The sequence below is a fragment of the Pholis gunnellus genome (genome assembly GCF_910591455.1).
Source record: "Pholis gunnellus genome assembly, chromosome: 13".
Lineage (NCBI taxonomy): Eukaryota > Metazoa > Chordata > Actinopteri > Perciformes > Pholidae > Pholis > Pholis gunnellus.
In genome coordinates, this window is record NC_136540.1 from 6974401 (window position 1) to 6990515 (window position 16115).

The following is a 16115-nucleotide window of genomic DNA, read 5'->3' on the forward strand; positions in this document are numbered from 1 at the left end:
AAAAAAAGAGAAAGAAAGAGGACAAAATTTGAAGAGAGACAAACAGGTGAGAAGACATGCTTTGTGACGAAGAGACGGACCCACACAGTCAAACGTCAGAGAGACAGACAGGCAGATAGTTTCTAACAATAACCCCAACATATGTTGATTATAAATAGAGAACAGCATGAGGCTGTCTGCTCCGAACGTCTCTCCCCCTTCATTCCTGCTCTCCACGCAGCAAATGGTTTTCCCCACTCTGCTGCTTTCGACATGACCGTCAGAGGAGGGAGGCCTGCAGGAGGGAAGCAGCTCTCCTGACTAGAGACAGTGTGTCCCCTGTTGGTCATGCTTTGCCATATCATCCTCTGATTACCTTTAATTCAAATACAGAAATGCTGTGCAGGCCTGTGGTGTTCACTGGAGTTTTATTTTAAGATTTAGAAACAAAACGAGTTAGCATGCGAGCATTAGCAAGACCGTGTAACCGTTTCCACCGGACAGACTGTGACACTTTACTTCATACAACACAGTTGAATATAGTCCCATGCTTTGTACAGTTCTAAAGGTTTGAGCTTAAACAAAAAACATGCTGCTTTCATTTGAACACTACCCACAGATAATACTGAAAAAAGCAGATTATTTATGAGAATTTAATTACAGTTTTAATATGCCTTCATCCTAGTAGAATCCCACCAGAATTAGCCTTTAGTTTAATCATTTCCTAAAATTAGCCTTGTTTTTACTCAGGCTTGTTTTGAGTTTGGAGTGATGAAGTCTAAGCAAAATGTGTTTCAATAGCTGTACACATAGCTGTATTTCACCAAGAGAGGTGTCCAGATAACATGGAGTGTCCTCGCCGAGACAGAAGCAGCACATACAACGTAAAACAGAGGTTACAAAAACTTCAATGTATTTTAACATTTCATAGGCAGCCAAGATACTTTTAAAGAAGTAACGTGCAATCATTTTGTAGCTCTTTTGTAGACAGGAAACATCAAGGTCGGGAAACTTATGTCTAATGAAAAATGTGTATACTGTCTCAAATGCTCCTAGAATTAAAGACAATACAGATAATTGATTGACAACACTTCAGTCAAGACACTAAATGGCAGAAAATACTGTGCGATGGGAAACATTGTCGCGCTTGTTTTACAGAACAGGGACTTCAAAAAGTCTGAAATGATCAGGAAACCGCAAACACAAAGCACAAAGCATGTATAGTATCCAAAGTGGAATCAGACCTAGCAATTATTTTCAATATTTCACACATGCTCAATTTCACTGACAAGCCAGCAGCATGTGCATGAATATTATGCAATGAAGAGCAAAAGGCTGATAACATCGGGTCTCACTTGTCTATCTTGATTTCTTTCTCTTTTAGTTGGTCTTAATTTCGGCTGAGGTATTGATTTGCTGTCATTTGATTGGCCCATGGCCAGAAAAACAAACCGTCCAGAAGATTTATGGTATAAAAACTAGTGTAAGCGTTGCCTAAAGGTACAGTAAGAGACATGAACTTTGAGAAAACAGCACAGTGCATGGTGCATGTGTGTGTGTGTGTGTGTGTGTGTGTGTATCTACATCAGGGAATATGAAAGGAGTCTTTGATCCACTGGTCCCTGGAGTTGCTGTTGGGTGGAGGCAGAGGCAAGGAAGAGGAGGACAGAGGCTGCGAGGGGATTCCTGTCTCCTCTTCATCTTCATCCTCCTCCTCAGAGGATCCATTATCAGCGCTGAGCGAGGCCCCGGACAGGAGCGAGTAGCCCTTGTATTCCTGGATGGCCTCGTGGAGAGACCACAGCTGGCACAGCAGAGACATGTCGAGCTGACGCAGGCCGACCTGTTACACAAAAAACACAAAATATGTTCTGGACACCAAATATTATTCACACATGAGGAACTTTCATTTTCACCTTCTACCACATAAATAGTATGAACAAATAACAAATAACCTTATTCTTTTTTTCGTTTGTTTTATTGGAAAAAGCCAGAGAGTGAAGCTTGATAATTTTGTGAAATGTATTTATAATCATAAGTGCAGATTTGTGTGATGCAAAACAGGCGATTTGGGCAGGTTTTCTTTGCACAGAACGTTGGATTTGTGAGCTATTCACACACACACACACACACACACACACACACACACACACACACACACACACACACACACACACACACACACACACACACACACACACACACACACACACACACACAACGGTAGGATACTCGCAGACCACCTTACCATCTCTTTCCGCAGCAGAGCCAAAGCGGCGTCCAGTCCCCCCGTTTTTCCGTGACCGCGCGGCGCGTCTCCGCCTCCCCGGCTGATGTCGGCCTGGATGCGCGCTCTCTTGCTGTGCACCTTCTCGATGTCCCGCCACGACCCGCCGCTGGAGTTCAGGATCCCGCTCAGGCCTTTGGGCAGCGGCGGCAGCCCGTCTACCGAGAAGACACCGCTCGCCGGACAGCCCGCCGCGATGCACCGACTCCCGTTCATCGCCACGCCGCACAGCTGACTGAGCAGGAGACGCACGGCTTCTGCATTCAGGAGAGACCCCTACGGTCTAACGCTGTCTTACCGTCACCCAAAGGTGCTGTCTTCCTCTCTCCCGCAGCAAAAGCCGTGTCCAATGTGTCGGAAACGGGCTTTTCTAAGGCGAATCAAGGCAAATGCACCGCTGTCTTCTTGCGGTAGAGGCACTGAATTAGAAGTTACTGTCACGCTTCCAGTTCCTGGCTTTGTTTTGTTTCCTCTCGCCTTTGTGTGGGAGAGTTCACAGACACAGACCCCCCCCCCCACCCCACCCCACAAACACACGGCTCCTCCCGTCCGCGCCACGCCCCGCTACAGTGTGTTTTTTGGGGGTAAAGGGAGACTGTCTCTCTGTGTATTGTTTGATTGAACTGGTTTACTGCTGAGACACAAACACAACAAATACTCTCATTCTGTCCAACACAACACCAGGGTTGGGCAGCCAGGTAAATTAAATAAAATGTGTCAATTACTTAATTTCCAGTGTGATTGTGGCAACTTGTGTTGTAACAAACATAAAACTGTAATTCACGGGACACGTTGTAAACGGAAATGTAATGAACATGTTTATTGGTACTTGAAATACTACTTGTTTAAATACAGCGGTTTTTCAATTAAACTTTGCGGCATTGTGTTTAGCATGTTGGCGCCCTCTTGTGGAAAGAAGCAAACTGCAGAATTAGAAAACTTGAACACTGAAGCTGGCTTTTTATCTAATATGAAGTGCTGTCTATTGACGTACAGTGCACAGTTTATTTGCTCGAGATGGTTTTAATGAATGAAGAATTATGACTTTGACTCCTGAATGTCGCCCATTTCATCTGAGCATCACATGACCATCACCACCACCACCACCATCATCATGTATCAAATATATTTACAATAAAAACCTCAGAACTGCCCGCACACATTCACAATCTTTGCGTCACCAGCGACTCAGAGACAAGGGTATCCATCTGAATCCAGACCGAACAGTAAATAGAAAAATGCATCTCGTATCAGAGGACTGGTGTTTTCAACAACACACTCACAGACTTTACATTTTAATTGATGACTCAGTGTAGTAGTATGTTGTATGTCGGCATAGACAGTTGCGTGTGCAGACACACAATTATACAGACATTTGGGCACTAGAGTTTTAGCTTTTCTTTGAATTTGCGAACCAACACCCTTTTTATATACGACTGAACCTCTCAGAAAACCGACGTCGTCATTTACCCTGATATCAATGTGGAGGCCTTTTTAGGATTAATCAAAGCCAGTCAACTGTAGAATTACGTTTGCAGTCTTTTACTGTAGATAATAGATTAAGTCTTATTTTAAAATGTTTTAATGGCCAGACGGTTTTATATTCATACCAATGACGATTGTGCATTTAGACATGTTCCGTTCTTGTCACTACATCATAACTTACATATTGACAAAAACAGTCAAATGTTCAAACAGGTGTACTTAAACATTTAAGGAAACAATGTAACATGATATTTCTGCCAGCCATATAGGGTACGCTAACTCAAGAGCAACTTGTGAACATTTTAATCTTATATCAAGTGCATTTGCCGACCAATTTCAAATTCAGTTCTATGCAGGGAGTCAGTCAAAAGGGAGATGCCGCGAAGCAGCGAACCAGAGTCAGTATTCCAGAACAGAGGCAAGAAGAAACAGCGCTCCAGGGTTTCAACCTTTTCCGTGGCGGCTACTGGCTGAGCTCCTTGAGGCTGCGCAGCGAGTTGGCACAGCTGGTGATCAGGCTGCAGAGCTGGATACTCGATTCCAGGGAGGCCGAACTCTGTAGCTGGTTAGTGGCCCACCGAAGTTTGACTAGAATAGCCTCCTCAGCTTCTAGCAACATAGGTGAGCGGGCAGGGGCGGGTGGACTTACTGGGGGGCGAGGAGGCGCCAGGGCAGGGGTGGGTGCAGGGGTTGAAGGAGAAGGGACAGCAGGCGGAGGCAGGAGAGCTCTTCCCCCTGCTGCAGCCCCCTCACAGTGCTCCGGTCTGGGCAGAGGAACGGACACACTTGCCTGATTATTGCTGCTGCTGCTGCTGGGGCCTCCATTGAGTTCTGGGGCCTGGGACGGTGCAGCGGACTGGGCTGCGAGCTGTCTCTCTCTCACCTGGGACAACGCTGCCTGTGCATTCAGAGCTGAGGGGAGCGGAGAAAAGGGAGACGGGGAAAGATGGGAAGAAGCACAAATAGTATTTACAAAAAGGCCCAAAGCAAGAGGAGCAGCCATGATGGAAAGGAGACAGCGGGTTTATTTAATACTCGTGTGTGTGTGTGTGTGTGTGTGTGTGTGTGTCTGTACCAGGATTGTCCTTGTCAACATCAGAGTCCAGCTCCTGACATGAGACACAGTAGTTTTTGTGCTGTTTGTCCTGGAGAAGAATTGTCTGGAGACACAAACCACACGTATTTCAACACTCGTGATAGAACGACTCCATCTTTTTCTACATTATTGAGGCTACCAAAATAAAGAAAATCACACACGCAGCGTAAAAGTCCACTTGACTCACCCCACACACATCACAGCACTCTCCCAGCATCCTGTATCCTTTGAGCAGGTAGTCTCCCATCAGCTTGCTGATTTTGTCTTGTCGCTCCCGGCGAGCCTGGATCACCTTCATCTCTGACTCTGTTGGAGGCTCCCACTCGAAATCCTTGTCATCTGGGGTCAGTGACAAAGTGTTGATTTCATTCAACTGTACTCACAAAATTCAGAGCTTTTTGCTGTAATAACACACTTTGCACTTCTGTGTGTGTATATGTTGTCTGTCCGTTAGCCCTTTGTCAAATGTATTAACTCGACTCCACAAGACTTTTGCACTTATTAGAACGTTTAGATGTTTGGTTGTGTTGTTATAAAACGTGTTTAGCATTGCCGCAGTGCTCTGCTGGAAAATGATGATAAGCTAGCTAGCAAACCAACCCGGCTAACGTGGGCTAACGTAGTCTATACGGTGCTGACGAACACTTTTAGTAAAAATAAAATTACACACGGTAATCAATGACTACACGCGCGAAAAAATACTTATTTGTCAGTAGCACGGGTAAACGAGATAAATGTCAAAGTTCGCTCGCTTATAAGATCATAACTTCACAAACCTCCATTCAGAGCCATGTTGCTTCAGTGCTGCACGTTCTACGTGATGACGTCAGAGTCGCTGAGTTTCTTTCTTCTTCTTTTTTGAGGTTTACGGCAGTTATGCCTCCTTAACGTCGCACTACCGCCCCCTCCTGGAGTCTCCCGCAGTGGACATTTAAAAACCTCTAATTACTTGAATGAATCTCTTTACTAAATATGTATTATGTCTGAGCCGATTGACTCTAATTACAATCCCAGCTTTTATTTATATTATGACAAATAAATGTATGATTAAACACATGCATATATATATCACAAATTAACTACGTATTATGAAATATATTTGTATTGCTTTTCAGGGAGTTGGACCACATTATTTCCTTTCCAAATGTCTTTTTTAATTTCAAAATAATACCTTTAAACTCATGGCTCATATAGCTGACAACAACGAAGTCTGGGTTCATTAATGAAACATCATTTATGGCCACATTTGTCATATTATGGATGTTTTTGAACATGAGTAATTTGAGGACCATTTTTGAATACATCTTATTTCTGTAATTAAAGAACCCCATCTGATGTGACAGAAGATGTACACACTACAACACATTGGTTATGAATTATTATAGTACTGTATATTTTAACTTTAAAAAGTTTGAATTTAAAATTGCACAATGAAAGCAGAAATTGTAGTTATTCTATTCAAATATTATAAAAGCCCCCATAGGCCAAATGGCAATTGATAAATATTTGATTATTAGCCAACACATGGACACGCTCAGAAAATTGAATATCATATTTCTACTGCCATATAAATAGTGCACCTTATTTCTAAGGCTTGTGATTTGTATTGTGCGGCAACCGCGGGGACGTGGAGGCGAGATTCACAATAAAACAGGAGACTCAAAGGCAGTTGGTATGAAACAAATAGCGTCCTTTAATAAAGAAGTTGAGGTAAAAGGGATGGAGTCAAACTTAATTAAAGATTCCTCCCGTTCGGGGACTTTGGCCTACAGCCTTCTCCCAAGGCAAGGCAGCTCCACTGTTCTGTGTGGGCAGAGGGGAGAGAGAGAGAGACAGAGAGAGACGAGGCTTCTTGATTGCCTCCTGTTCGACGCCGCTTGTCTCCTTTGGTTCAGGAGAATGAACCTTTCAGTTCCTCAGAGAGAGACATGGAAAAAGTTTGGCCTCCACTAGTTCATCCTTAATCCCTCCGCATGGAGTCACATGTAGCTGAGGGCTTTCAGGTCATGATGATGCACTTGCCGTCCATCATGGCCCTCCAAGCAGGAAACTGAATAAGATAATAATAGAAGTATACAGTAGGCTAGTATTCCTTGCTTCCATTTAGTGGCTCAAGTGAATGAGCACAGGGTTGACACTGACATTCCGCTGAATAAAACAAACACCAGTTGAGTGCTGCAATGTGTTGTAATATGAAATCAGCAGAGACAGAAACATAAACACAACTTACACCACAACAATTCAGTTTTTACAATAATTTTATTGTATGATGGGTAATCTGATACATTTTAAAGAAAGAGAAAAGTGCTAAAATAACAGGTGACTTTGTAGTCCAAAGCACAGTGGCTTGTTCAGGCTTCAAACAGAGTTCCCATTTTATGTGTGGTTCTACAGAAGTATTTGGTCTATTTTACTATTTTACAGAATAAGACTTCTATAGCTAATTGACAATAATTAAACAACAAAAACAAGAACAACAGAATCCGTGAGGGGACTGTTACATCTGTAAAAGCTCATTCTCTCCAGTTGCTTGTTTATTGCTGTATGGGTTTATTTCACCGGTCACATCTTTCCTCTTCTTTGTTTTGTTTCACTTCCCCTCGTTGTCTTTCTGTCTTTCTGTGGGTTTCTTCTCAACCGTCCTCTCTGGGAAGAAGAAAACACAAAGGGAAGTTCAAAACACATTTACTATGTGGACACACACAATCAATACCTGAGATTGTCTCAATACTAGAACACTTCCCATCACATACAACACGACGCATTACCATTACCATATGGATGATCACTGAACTGCATTTATTGTTGCCTACCATAATAGGAAAATTACTTTTTAAATAATGCAAAATAATCCTCAATCATTCATTTTGAATGCCTTGGGAGTTTAACTATAATTGTTATCGTGATAGTTTGACAGATAATAAGCGGTCATAAAGACGGATCCTAATGTATAACCATGTATAAACACACATGTGCACACACAGAAAACAAAGCAGGGACAAATATATGTATATCCACTTAAACTGAACTCTACTGCAGATGAACCTCACCTTGACTATGGGGGAGATTTGTTTCAAGACACTGTAATAGAAAAGAACATGAAAAGAACCATTTAATACAATAATTCCTGAAGAAAATGTCAAAATGTCACCTAAATTCTTCTCCTTGCTTAGTAACTTGTACAACACATCTCAACAATACGATTTCTAGGTGATACCACCCAAACATATGACGGTACTTACGCTGATGTTCAACCTTTACTCTGCTCAGTTTGGAAGGCAGGTTGATGTGAGGGAAAGAACAAAGGATGTGACGAAAAGAAAAGTCAGTAGATGCACTGGCATCAGCAAGATAATGTTAGTCTGTGTGAGTTATTAAAAGAAATACCTTCAGGTTTGGGGTGCATGAGCATCAACGGCAGCTCCACTGTGACATCACTGCAGAGAAAACCAACCAATCAGAACAATACAGGTGATTCATGATCCCTGGCTGCGTGTGCTTTACAGTTTGATATGACTGTAAATAAACCTTACTCACCTGGAAGTGAGGCCGCCCAGCAGGCTACATGAAGACAAGAGAGAGTTTGTTTTAGTTCATTTCATTCTTTTCTTTTGAAATACACCAAAAAATGTTGAAACGGGATTAGACACTCACCCTCCTCCGGCCACCATGAGGTTAATTTTAATCTTGTAGGAAACCAGGATCCCCAACACATCTTTTTCAACACTCGACCGCATCCTACGGAGAATCACAACAAGGATTTGTGGGATTAGAAGGTTTAATTCAATTAAGTGTCTTTTTCAAAACTATTATAAGACAGGGCACGGAGTTACATGCCAGAAAAGTTCCACGAAGTACATGTAAATCCTGCTGTTGTCCTGTCTGTTCCATTTGTGCACTCACATAGTGGTGGAGGCCAAGTTGGTGTCCTCATCCTTCAGTCGTCCGTCCAGTGCCAGCCCTCTTTTCTCCTTGTTGTCAGCCAGAAGGGGGGTGATGTTCAGAGTGTTCTCGTAGGTGCTGTTGGACTCCACGGTCTCTCTGCGGAGGATTAAACACCAACACACCCATACATGAACACATCAAACTGCACGCTGGTGTTTTGCTTCTGCTACATGATGTTTGCTGTGGTTCCCAGTTTTCTGTCCACCTACCCAAACTCTTGGTTATAAACAGACTTGCTGTATTTGTCTGCAGAGTAGAGGACGATGTCTGTGGTTTGTTCCACTGAAGGAGGAAGAAGGCAACAGATTATTATGTTGCGCTCTGACAGTCCTATTAAATCTGAATAAGGAGCGTTTCTGTCAGCAGAGGTACTTACCGGTGACACTGAATTTCTTCACTGTTTTGTTAGTCTCGTTGTTGATTTTGATTTTGATTGGGATTGATTCACCGTGGAAGTAGAGCTGTGGTCAAAACCGGGAAACAACCAGTTAATGGTGGTGGAGTTGGGAAAACACAGTCCGCATTCAAACTCACCCTGGAAGCAATAACAAACATCTAGAAGAGCCGAGACACAACACTTTAAAACCATTAAGTTTTGCTACTGTACATCTTTCGTCAATGAAGCTTCGAGGTGAACAGGCTTGTCGGACATCATGAAGCCCTTGCAGATATCCGCCTTGGGCCCGGCGCCCACCTGAGAGGGGGCGTACTGGATTTTACGAACGACTAGGCGAGCGGTGTCCCTGTGGGGAAGAATGGGACAGAGGAGAGAACATGTTAATCAGGCATGAATAGTACGGCAAACATTTGGAAGATGAATGAATACAAAGAGATGGTGACAGAATGAAAGCGTACTCACTTCTTCTCAATCGTCTCATCGGGATTGCACTTGTCGTTGGCGAGGAACGCTTTGACCTCAAAGTCGACACCACAAGCCTGCAAAGCAAATATCAAACGTTAGCAACCATAGCAGCGAGCATGGCTGCTTACACACTGGACAACTGGACGGTGTTTACAGATCAGCATGAGGTTTACCTTCCCCTTGTCATCTGGCCCAGGCTGCAGAGAGACGGAGCACGGCAGGTTGTTGGGAATCTAGAGAGACAAAGAAGAAGAGTTACTTTTATCTGTTTGCACAAAGAATGGAGAATATTTTCAGAGATTGCAACTTAATAGAAGTCAGTTATGGGAGTTCAGACTCATTAATCAACCTTTTCTGGTCGGTATTAACTGTCCATGACATGTTGCGTGCATTTAGTAAAATAAACATTTGATTTCAACCTGAACACAAAAGGCAGAATGTGTGGTCCAACAGGCTGCGGTAACACTTGTATCTGGACACGATGTCATACCTCAAAACTGAAAGGGTATGTGTTGTCTCCGAGTTTCTTAATCAGGGTGTCGTGCATTTCGCTCAGAGAGGGCTTGTGGTTCTCTGGGTAGATCTGGACATGTGTGATCCAGATGTCCTTCCTGAAGCACAGGCCCATCACATCCAGGTCGTCGCTACCGTACCGGAAGGCACATGCCAGCTGCACAAACACTGTGGACACATCATTCATTGTTTGATTACCATCACTTGCATCTCCATGAGACGATTTGGTAAGTGATTGTCTTTAAGGACTTTGAAATGTTACTGATGATGTTACCTTTCCGGCCTCCAAAATCTGCTGTGTCCAGCTTTACGACACCATCTGTAGATGTAAGAGTGCAGACGGTATTATATTTATCAGACTCTCTATGCAGCACACACACACACACACACACACACACACACACACACACACACACACACACACACACACACACACACACACACACACACACACACACGTGCATTGAAGGAGGAACGTACCAATTTGGTCCACTTTGTCCACGTGGTCCACATAGTCTCTCTTCCCCAGGCACAGGGTCAGCTGTCAGACCGAAGGAAAGGAAACAGTTGAGTGTTTCATTTCCCATTAATGAAAAATATTTCAAAACCACGACATAATTAAAAACGAGAGAAGAACTCATGAAAAAACTTAACAACTGTAACTTACACCTCCGCCTTTGCTGGTCTTCTTGAAAACCCTGTGAAAAAAATGAAGAGAAGCACCACTTTAACATATTGTACGTCTTCCATTAGTATTGTTATTATTATTATTTGACTATTTCTTATTCATGAAGAGTTGAATGTAGTTGCAGAACTATAGATTTGTAATAGAATAGTCAACATAGTAAGACGCTTGGGATTGTAACTGAGTTACTGTCTGCATTGTCCAGATAATATATTGATTAGTTTGAGACTCTGAAGGTAATGTATGTTCCTTTGCAAGCAGCAGAAGGGCCAGTAATCCTTTATTCCCTTTTATCCAGTTAGGAACAGCTAAATGTGGAGCAGCTTTGCCTCACCGTGCCCGGATTGAGAGGTTGGCCCCGGTGAGGGAGCTACAAATGGTGTGGCAGGGTTCCTAAATAGCTGATTACGTGTGACCAAATTTGAACCGACGTGTCAACTGACTAAGCTTTTACAAACCTTCGATAGATACTTTAAAACTATTTGACAATTCTATGGGTTGCTTGACCCAGGTATTAATGTCATTATTTCAGTTCCTTTTAGCAAAAGGAACCCATCTCTCCAAAAAGAATAACTTATATTGTTTTTTTGGAAGATAACTACCTTAGGGGAGCAGAAAGCAAATAACAAAAGGAAAACAATACTTACTTTGCCATCTCTGCAAGTCGTCTGTTGGAAGGAAAGGAAACAAAATAAGTGACTTTAGGTTATTAGGAGGTCATAGTATGAGTAAGAGGTCAGATGATAATGTCATTAAGATATTGATCCTTCATCAAGTGTCTGTACTGACTAGATTCATGTTTTGTTTTTGAGGATACAGAAGGTTAATCCTTTTAGATTACACCATCCGTGTAAGAGCTACACGGCACGCGATTATGTCACAAAGGTTTCCCCTCAAACGTACCAGCGGTGCCAAAGCTGTTGCTTGTTTGGACTATTCAAGGACAGTTAAAAGGATAAAACCCCTTCAGTAACGTGCTGTAGTATTCCTGGACTTATTTGGACCCTAACTTTAGCTCTCTATAGCCTGTAATAAGGATTATTACAGAAAGGTCAAGAGAGCTGTAAGCATTTGATTAATTGTTGCTCGTTAATGATAAAGGTTCTTCTCAAATTCATTTCTGGCATCATCTACTGTATTGAGACTATTTGGTCTTATTCCCTTGCGAGTTTTACTTAATATTAACTATTACTATTATGAAAAACTTGGTAATTTGGAACTTAGTAAGTAAAAGCTTAATTGGATATTTTCCAGCACATTTACTTGTCCTGCCTCAACGCGAAGCTTAAAAGACTTTTAAAACAGTGCAGGAAAAACACAGAGATCGCTGCGCTACGTACATTCATTGTATGGAGACTGAAGAGACTCTACGGAGTAATTTCCAATCCAAACCAACTATGTGGATTCAGGAACAAGGGCTGCATGTGCATTTCAGCAACACGGAGAGGTACAGCAAAGGTGCATCCCTCAAGTGAAATATCCAGAAGATGCTCACCTGTGACCTCTGCAGCTAGTACTAATGAACTAAATAATGTATTTGTTAAAACTATCAAAAACTATATTATTACCAGTTATATTAGTTTAGCACACTTAAAACGTAACCTTTATGTCAATGGTCATATACATGCAGGTACATGCAATTTGACTTTTTCACCCATCCTCAGCATTTAGGAGCAGCGGGCTGCTGCTAAGTGCCCGGGGAGTAACTTGTGGTTCAGTGTTTCGCTCAAAGACACTTCCACATGCAGACAGCGAGAAGCGGGATCGATTGCTGATCTTCTGTTTACTCGACGGTCTCTGTAACACTGAGCTACAGCCGCCTTACAGCTGGTGGTGGTTAGCTACAGATAATCTAAGCGACTTGATCTCACCCCTGAGCTGAGGATCTGTGTCTCGTATCTGTATTTCACACTGGGACATTTTAGGATTAACATTTTTATATCACTACGACTGACATCAGAAGGTACTTGTGGCTCAGCATCAGGGTTGCAATGCTGTGCAGAAGATTTCTGGGAAATCAGCGCATTAACCCGCAAACCAACCATCAACCATTAAGGCTGCTGATTCTCTACTCCATTTGCCATCCTTTGAAGCCTTAGGGCAGCCTGCTATGTTGACACAAGCGTTTAGAAAAACTACATATCTTTCTCATTTACATTTATTTGTTGTAGAAACGCTCTCATTTAGGAAACCGTACGCTGTAAAATGGCCTGTGAAAGACTGCACAGTGGGATTTAATTAGGATGAGTAAAACCAAATCTCCAAAGGGTTTAATAAAACTCACTGATTTTCATCTTTAAGTAGGTTAAGTTTCTCGCACAACCCCTAGTTATCCTTCAAGAATGAAGCCATGTCATTTTTCCTTATCACTGTATTCTATTCAAAGATGAAAATCATCAACAGGCAACAGCTGTACGTCAACATTAGTATCACCGCTATATTCATCCATCCACTCATCAGGTCTTACCTCTTCTCAGTTGTCTGGGAGCTTGGTGAAGTGTGTCAGGGTAAGTGGATAGTGCAGTCTGTGACATTGGATCGGCCTTTTTATACGCGCAGCCTCTCGCTGAGCATCATTCGGGCTTAACTTGTCCATTATTGCTGTCGATGCCTGCTGCATAATCCAGTTAAGCAATCAGCGGATAGCTTTTTTTGGACTACAAAGGGTTTGATAATACCAGCCAGCTAAATCACAGGGACAAACATACAACAACATAGTCGCCACATGTTCTGCGGTAGTAGTTAGGCTGATAATCCCATTTGCACCTCCACAAACAAAGCATTCGGGGCTCCTTTAATTTGGAATAAATGGGGGTCATAAAGTTTAAGGCCTGTTCAGATCAGGGTTAACTTATCTCAGAGGGATTCTGAATGTGTCAGGGCATGAGGTTTGCTGCTAGATATGTTGGTTGACTTGTATTTGAAAGAAACTGCACTTATTGCTTTTTGCTTATTATATTTTTTCAGCACTGCTTATGAAAGCTCACAGACACAAAGGTGAAGCAAACTTACAACACGATTCTCCATCCAATAGATGAGAAAAGGATGTGTATTTGACCAACAAAGACAATAGTAAACCAAATATTTTGCTCATTTTTCTCGGGGAACCAACAAATCAGATAGCGAATTTAAAATGAATTGGTTCTACATTGTAAAACAAAGAGTAAACTGTACAAGTAATGGTCTTTTAAGACCATTTTATACAAGGTGTGTAAAATGTGCAGATCTTTGTGGAGCATTGTGGAGATTATCAGTATTCCAGTCTGTTCTCAGCAGATTAAGGGCTCCTAGTCTTCTTATGGTGTGGATGGAGGACGCATCGACGGCAACGCAACAGTAAGCCGTCTTATTCAACAGTTTCTCATGAACGTGCCGGAGATTATCCAGAATCACCAGAAAGATTGCCCCTTGAACTTTGTACTTCCGCGAATTCTTCGACAGATCCATTATAGGAAGCTCGTGTTCAAAGTTCAAAGTTTATTTTACATCCCACTCAAGGTATCAAAGTTTTCTTTTTTCCAACTGATACATTAGTACTGTCATAGCAAAGGGCTGAAACAAGCTCATACAGAATACTGTATTCAACTTTGACAATGTGGAAAATGAGGGCCAGTGTTAAGAGGCTTGTTCACGATATAATGGTTCAGATTGGTGAATACTTTTATCACACCGACTCATAGACTCACTGATATTTGCGGGAATCCCTGATTGAATCTTTGTTTTGGTTGCAATTTTGGTAAAACGACTCTAAATTATGATTCTAAGCACAGCAGCAGCAGTGTATCCTTTCTTTACTGTGTTATTCAATATGCGACAAGAATGAATGACGGGTAAACACATCTTTACAACCATCATTTGGAGACTTGTGAGCTCAGCGAAGGACCACTAAACGATATTTTAAATGTTGCATTTATTATTAAGATATCATTGAAGGGGGACAATGGGGACGCCCACAAGCAAAGGGTCACTGTGTGTATGAACTGAGGTGTAAGTTCGCTCAAATCAAAATATAGAAATTGTGCAGGTTAAGTGTTAGGTGGCTTTATATATATATATGGCTATTTCTTGCCTTAGGCAACATCGTGCATAACCGCACATATTCGTGATCTGGCGCAGTTAAAACAAAACATGTACAGTAGGCTCAGGGATTCTTAGAACAGGACACATGCCTCTATACTTATCACTGTTTTGTCTGTAGTGCAATTAGTTTCCTCGAAATAGCTTGGCTTCTCTCGCCCTCATCAAGCCAAACACATTGTGACAATGTGATTCCCTCCGGGCAGGATCTCCCCGATGACCACATGACCAGCTGACGATCACACACAAATTATAAGAGACAAAGATTGAAAATATTTTGGACTTTTGAATCACTGATATCAATTGATTGTGCTTGAAAATATTGTTGTGGCATCTACATCTTATTCAAAACATTTGTTACAAATATACAGAATGAAATCAAAATAGTGGAAATACTCAAAACGTACTATATTAGTTTGGATTGACTGAAACTGATATTCGGGGAGAGAAGATGACCGAGACAAAGAGGTGAATTGAAGAAGTATAACTGATATATACCTTAATGCAGAAACAGGCAGATAGTCAGAGTGTGAGACACAAACGTACTTAAGGTCTATTTTATAAGAGACAATTCCTGCATAGTAGGCCTTTAACACACTGATGAAGTCCCACATTGGTTCAGTAACTGTTATTCCAGGTTTATTATACCAAGACAGGTTCTTTGTTTCTGCAGACCCAATTAAACCCACTTGTGTTTGTCTTGTACCAAGTGTGTCATATTAGTTGTTATATGGAGAAAAAACATTTTAATGTATTCATTTTAACCAAAACAAAGCACTATCAATACAAAATCTTGCCCTCTTTTAACATAATTTGATGAGAATAGATAAGGAGCAGAAATACATAGGCTACAGAGTGAATTAAGCCCAAGTTAGCGCATGGTTAAATAAGCCAAAATTGGCATTGCTCCAATGAGAGGTTTTATTTAGGACCAGCTGAGTGAGCGCACATAAGGCAGCTGAGCCTTTTTTAAGACCGAACACTAATATGTGGATTGTCGCACAACCAGCAAAACCAATTATTTAGGACAGAAAGAGATGAAAAGATGCACACCGATAGGATGAGGTACATTACATGAAGCTATAGTATCATATGAGATAATGTACAGGTGAAATGAGCCCATGCAATCATAGCAGATGAACAGAAACAACAACAAGTCCACAGCCACTCTGTGAAGCTGTACTTG

At 41.9% G+C, this 16115-nt stretch overlaps 3 protein-coding genes across 3 annotated transcripts; all 3 read right to left on the reverse strand.

Annotated features, from left to right (window-relative positions):
• Positions 1–400: 400 nt before the first annotated feature.
• fam89b (family with sequence similarity 89 member B) lies at positions 401–2725 on the reverse strand. Its single transcript, XM_079171346.1, has 2 exons — positions 2228–2725; positions 401–1822 (listed from the first exon to the last, which is right to left on the reverse strand). The coding sequence occupies exons 1-2, from the start codon at positions 2480–2482 to the stop codon at positions 1565–1567; spliced, it is 513 nt and encodes a 170-aa protein (XP_079027472.1). The 5' UTR covers positions 2483–2725; the 3' UTR covers positions 401–1564.
• A 352-nt stretch (positions 2726–3077) lies between these two features.
• On the reverse strand, positions 3078–5667 carry znrd2 (zinc ribbon domain containing 2). Its single transcript, XM_079172383.1, has 4 exons — positions 5624–5667; positions 5035–5186; positions 4827–4911; positions 3078–4663 (listed from the first exon to the last, which is right to left on the reverse strand). The coding sequence occupies exons 1-4, from the start codon at positions 5637–5639 to the stop codon at positions 4215–4217; spliced, it is 702 nt and encodes a 233-aa protein (XP_079028509.1). The 5' UTR covers positions 5640–5667; the 3' UTR covers positions 3078–4214.
• A 2253-nt stretch (positions 5668–7920) lies between these two features.
• On the reverse strand, positions 7921–11507 carry arr3a (arrestin 3a, retinal (X-arrestin); the record flags this gene model as incomplete). Its single annotated transcript, XM_079171877.1, has 15 exons — positions 7921–7928; positions 8235–8284; positions 8385–8408; positions 8502–8585; positions 8751–8888; positions 9002–9074; positions 9169–9253; positions 9400–9535; positions 9652–9728; positions 9828–9887; positions 10145–10335; positions 10442–10486; positions 10648–10708; positions 10835–10865; positions 11500–11507. The coding sequence occupies 15 exons, from the start codon at positions 11505–11507 to the stop codon at positions 7921–7923; spliced, it is 1071 nt and encodes a 356-aa protein (XP_079028003.1).
• Between the last annotated feature and the right edge of the window lie 4608 nt (positions 11508–16115).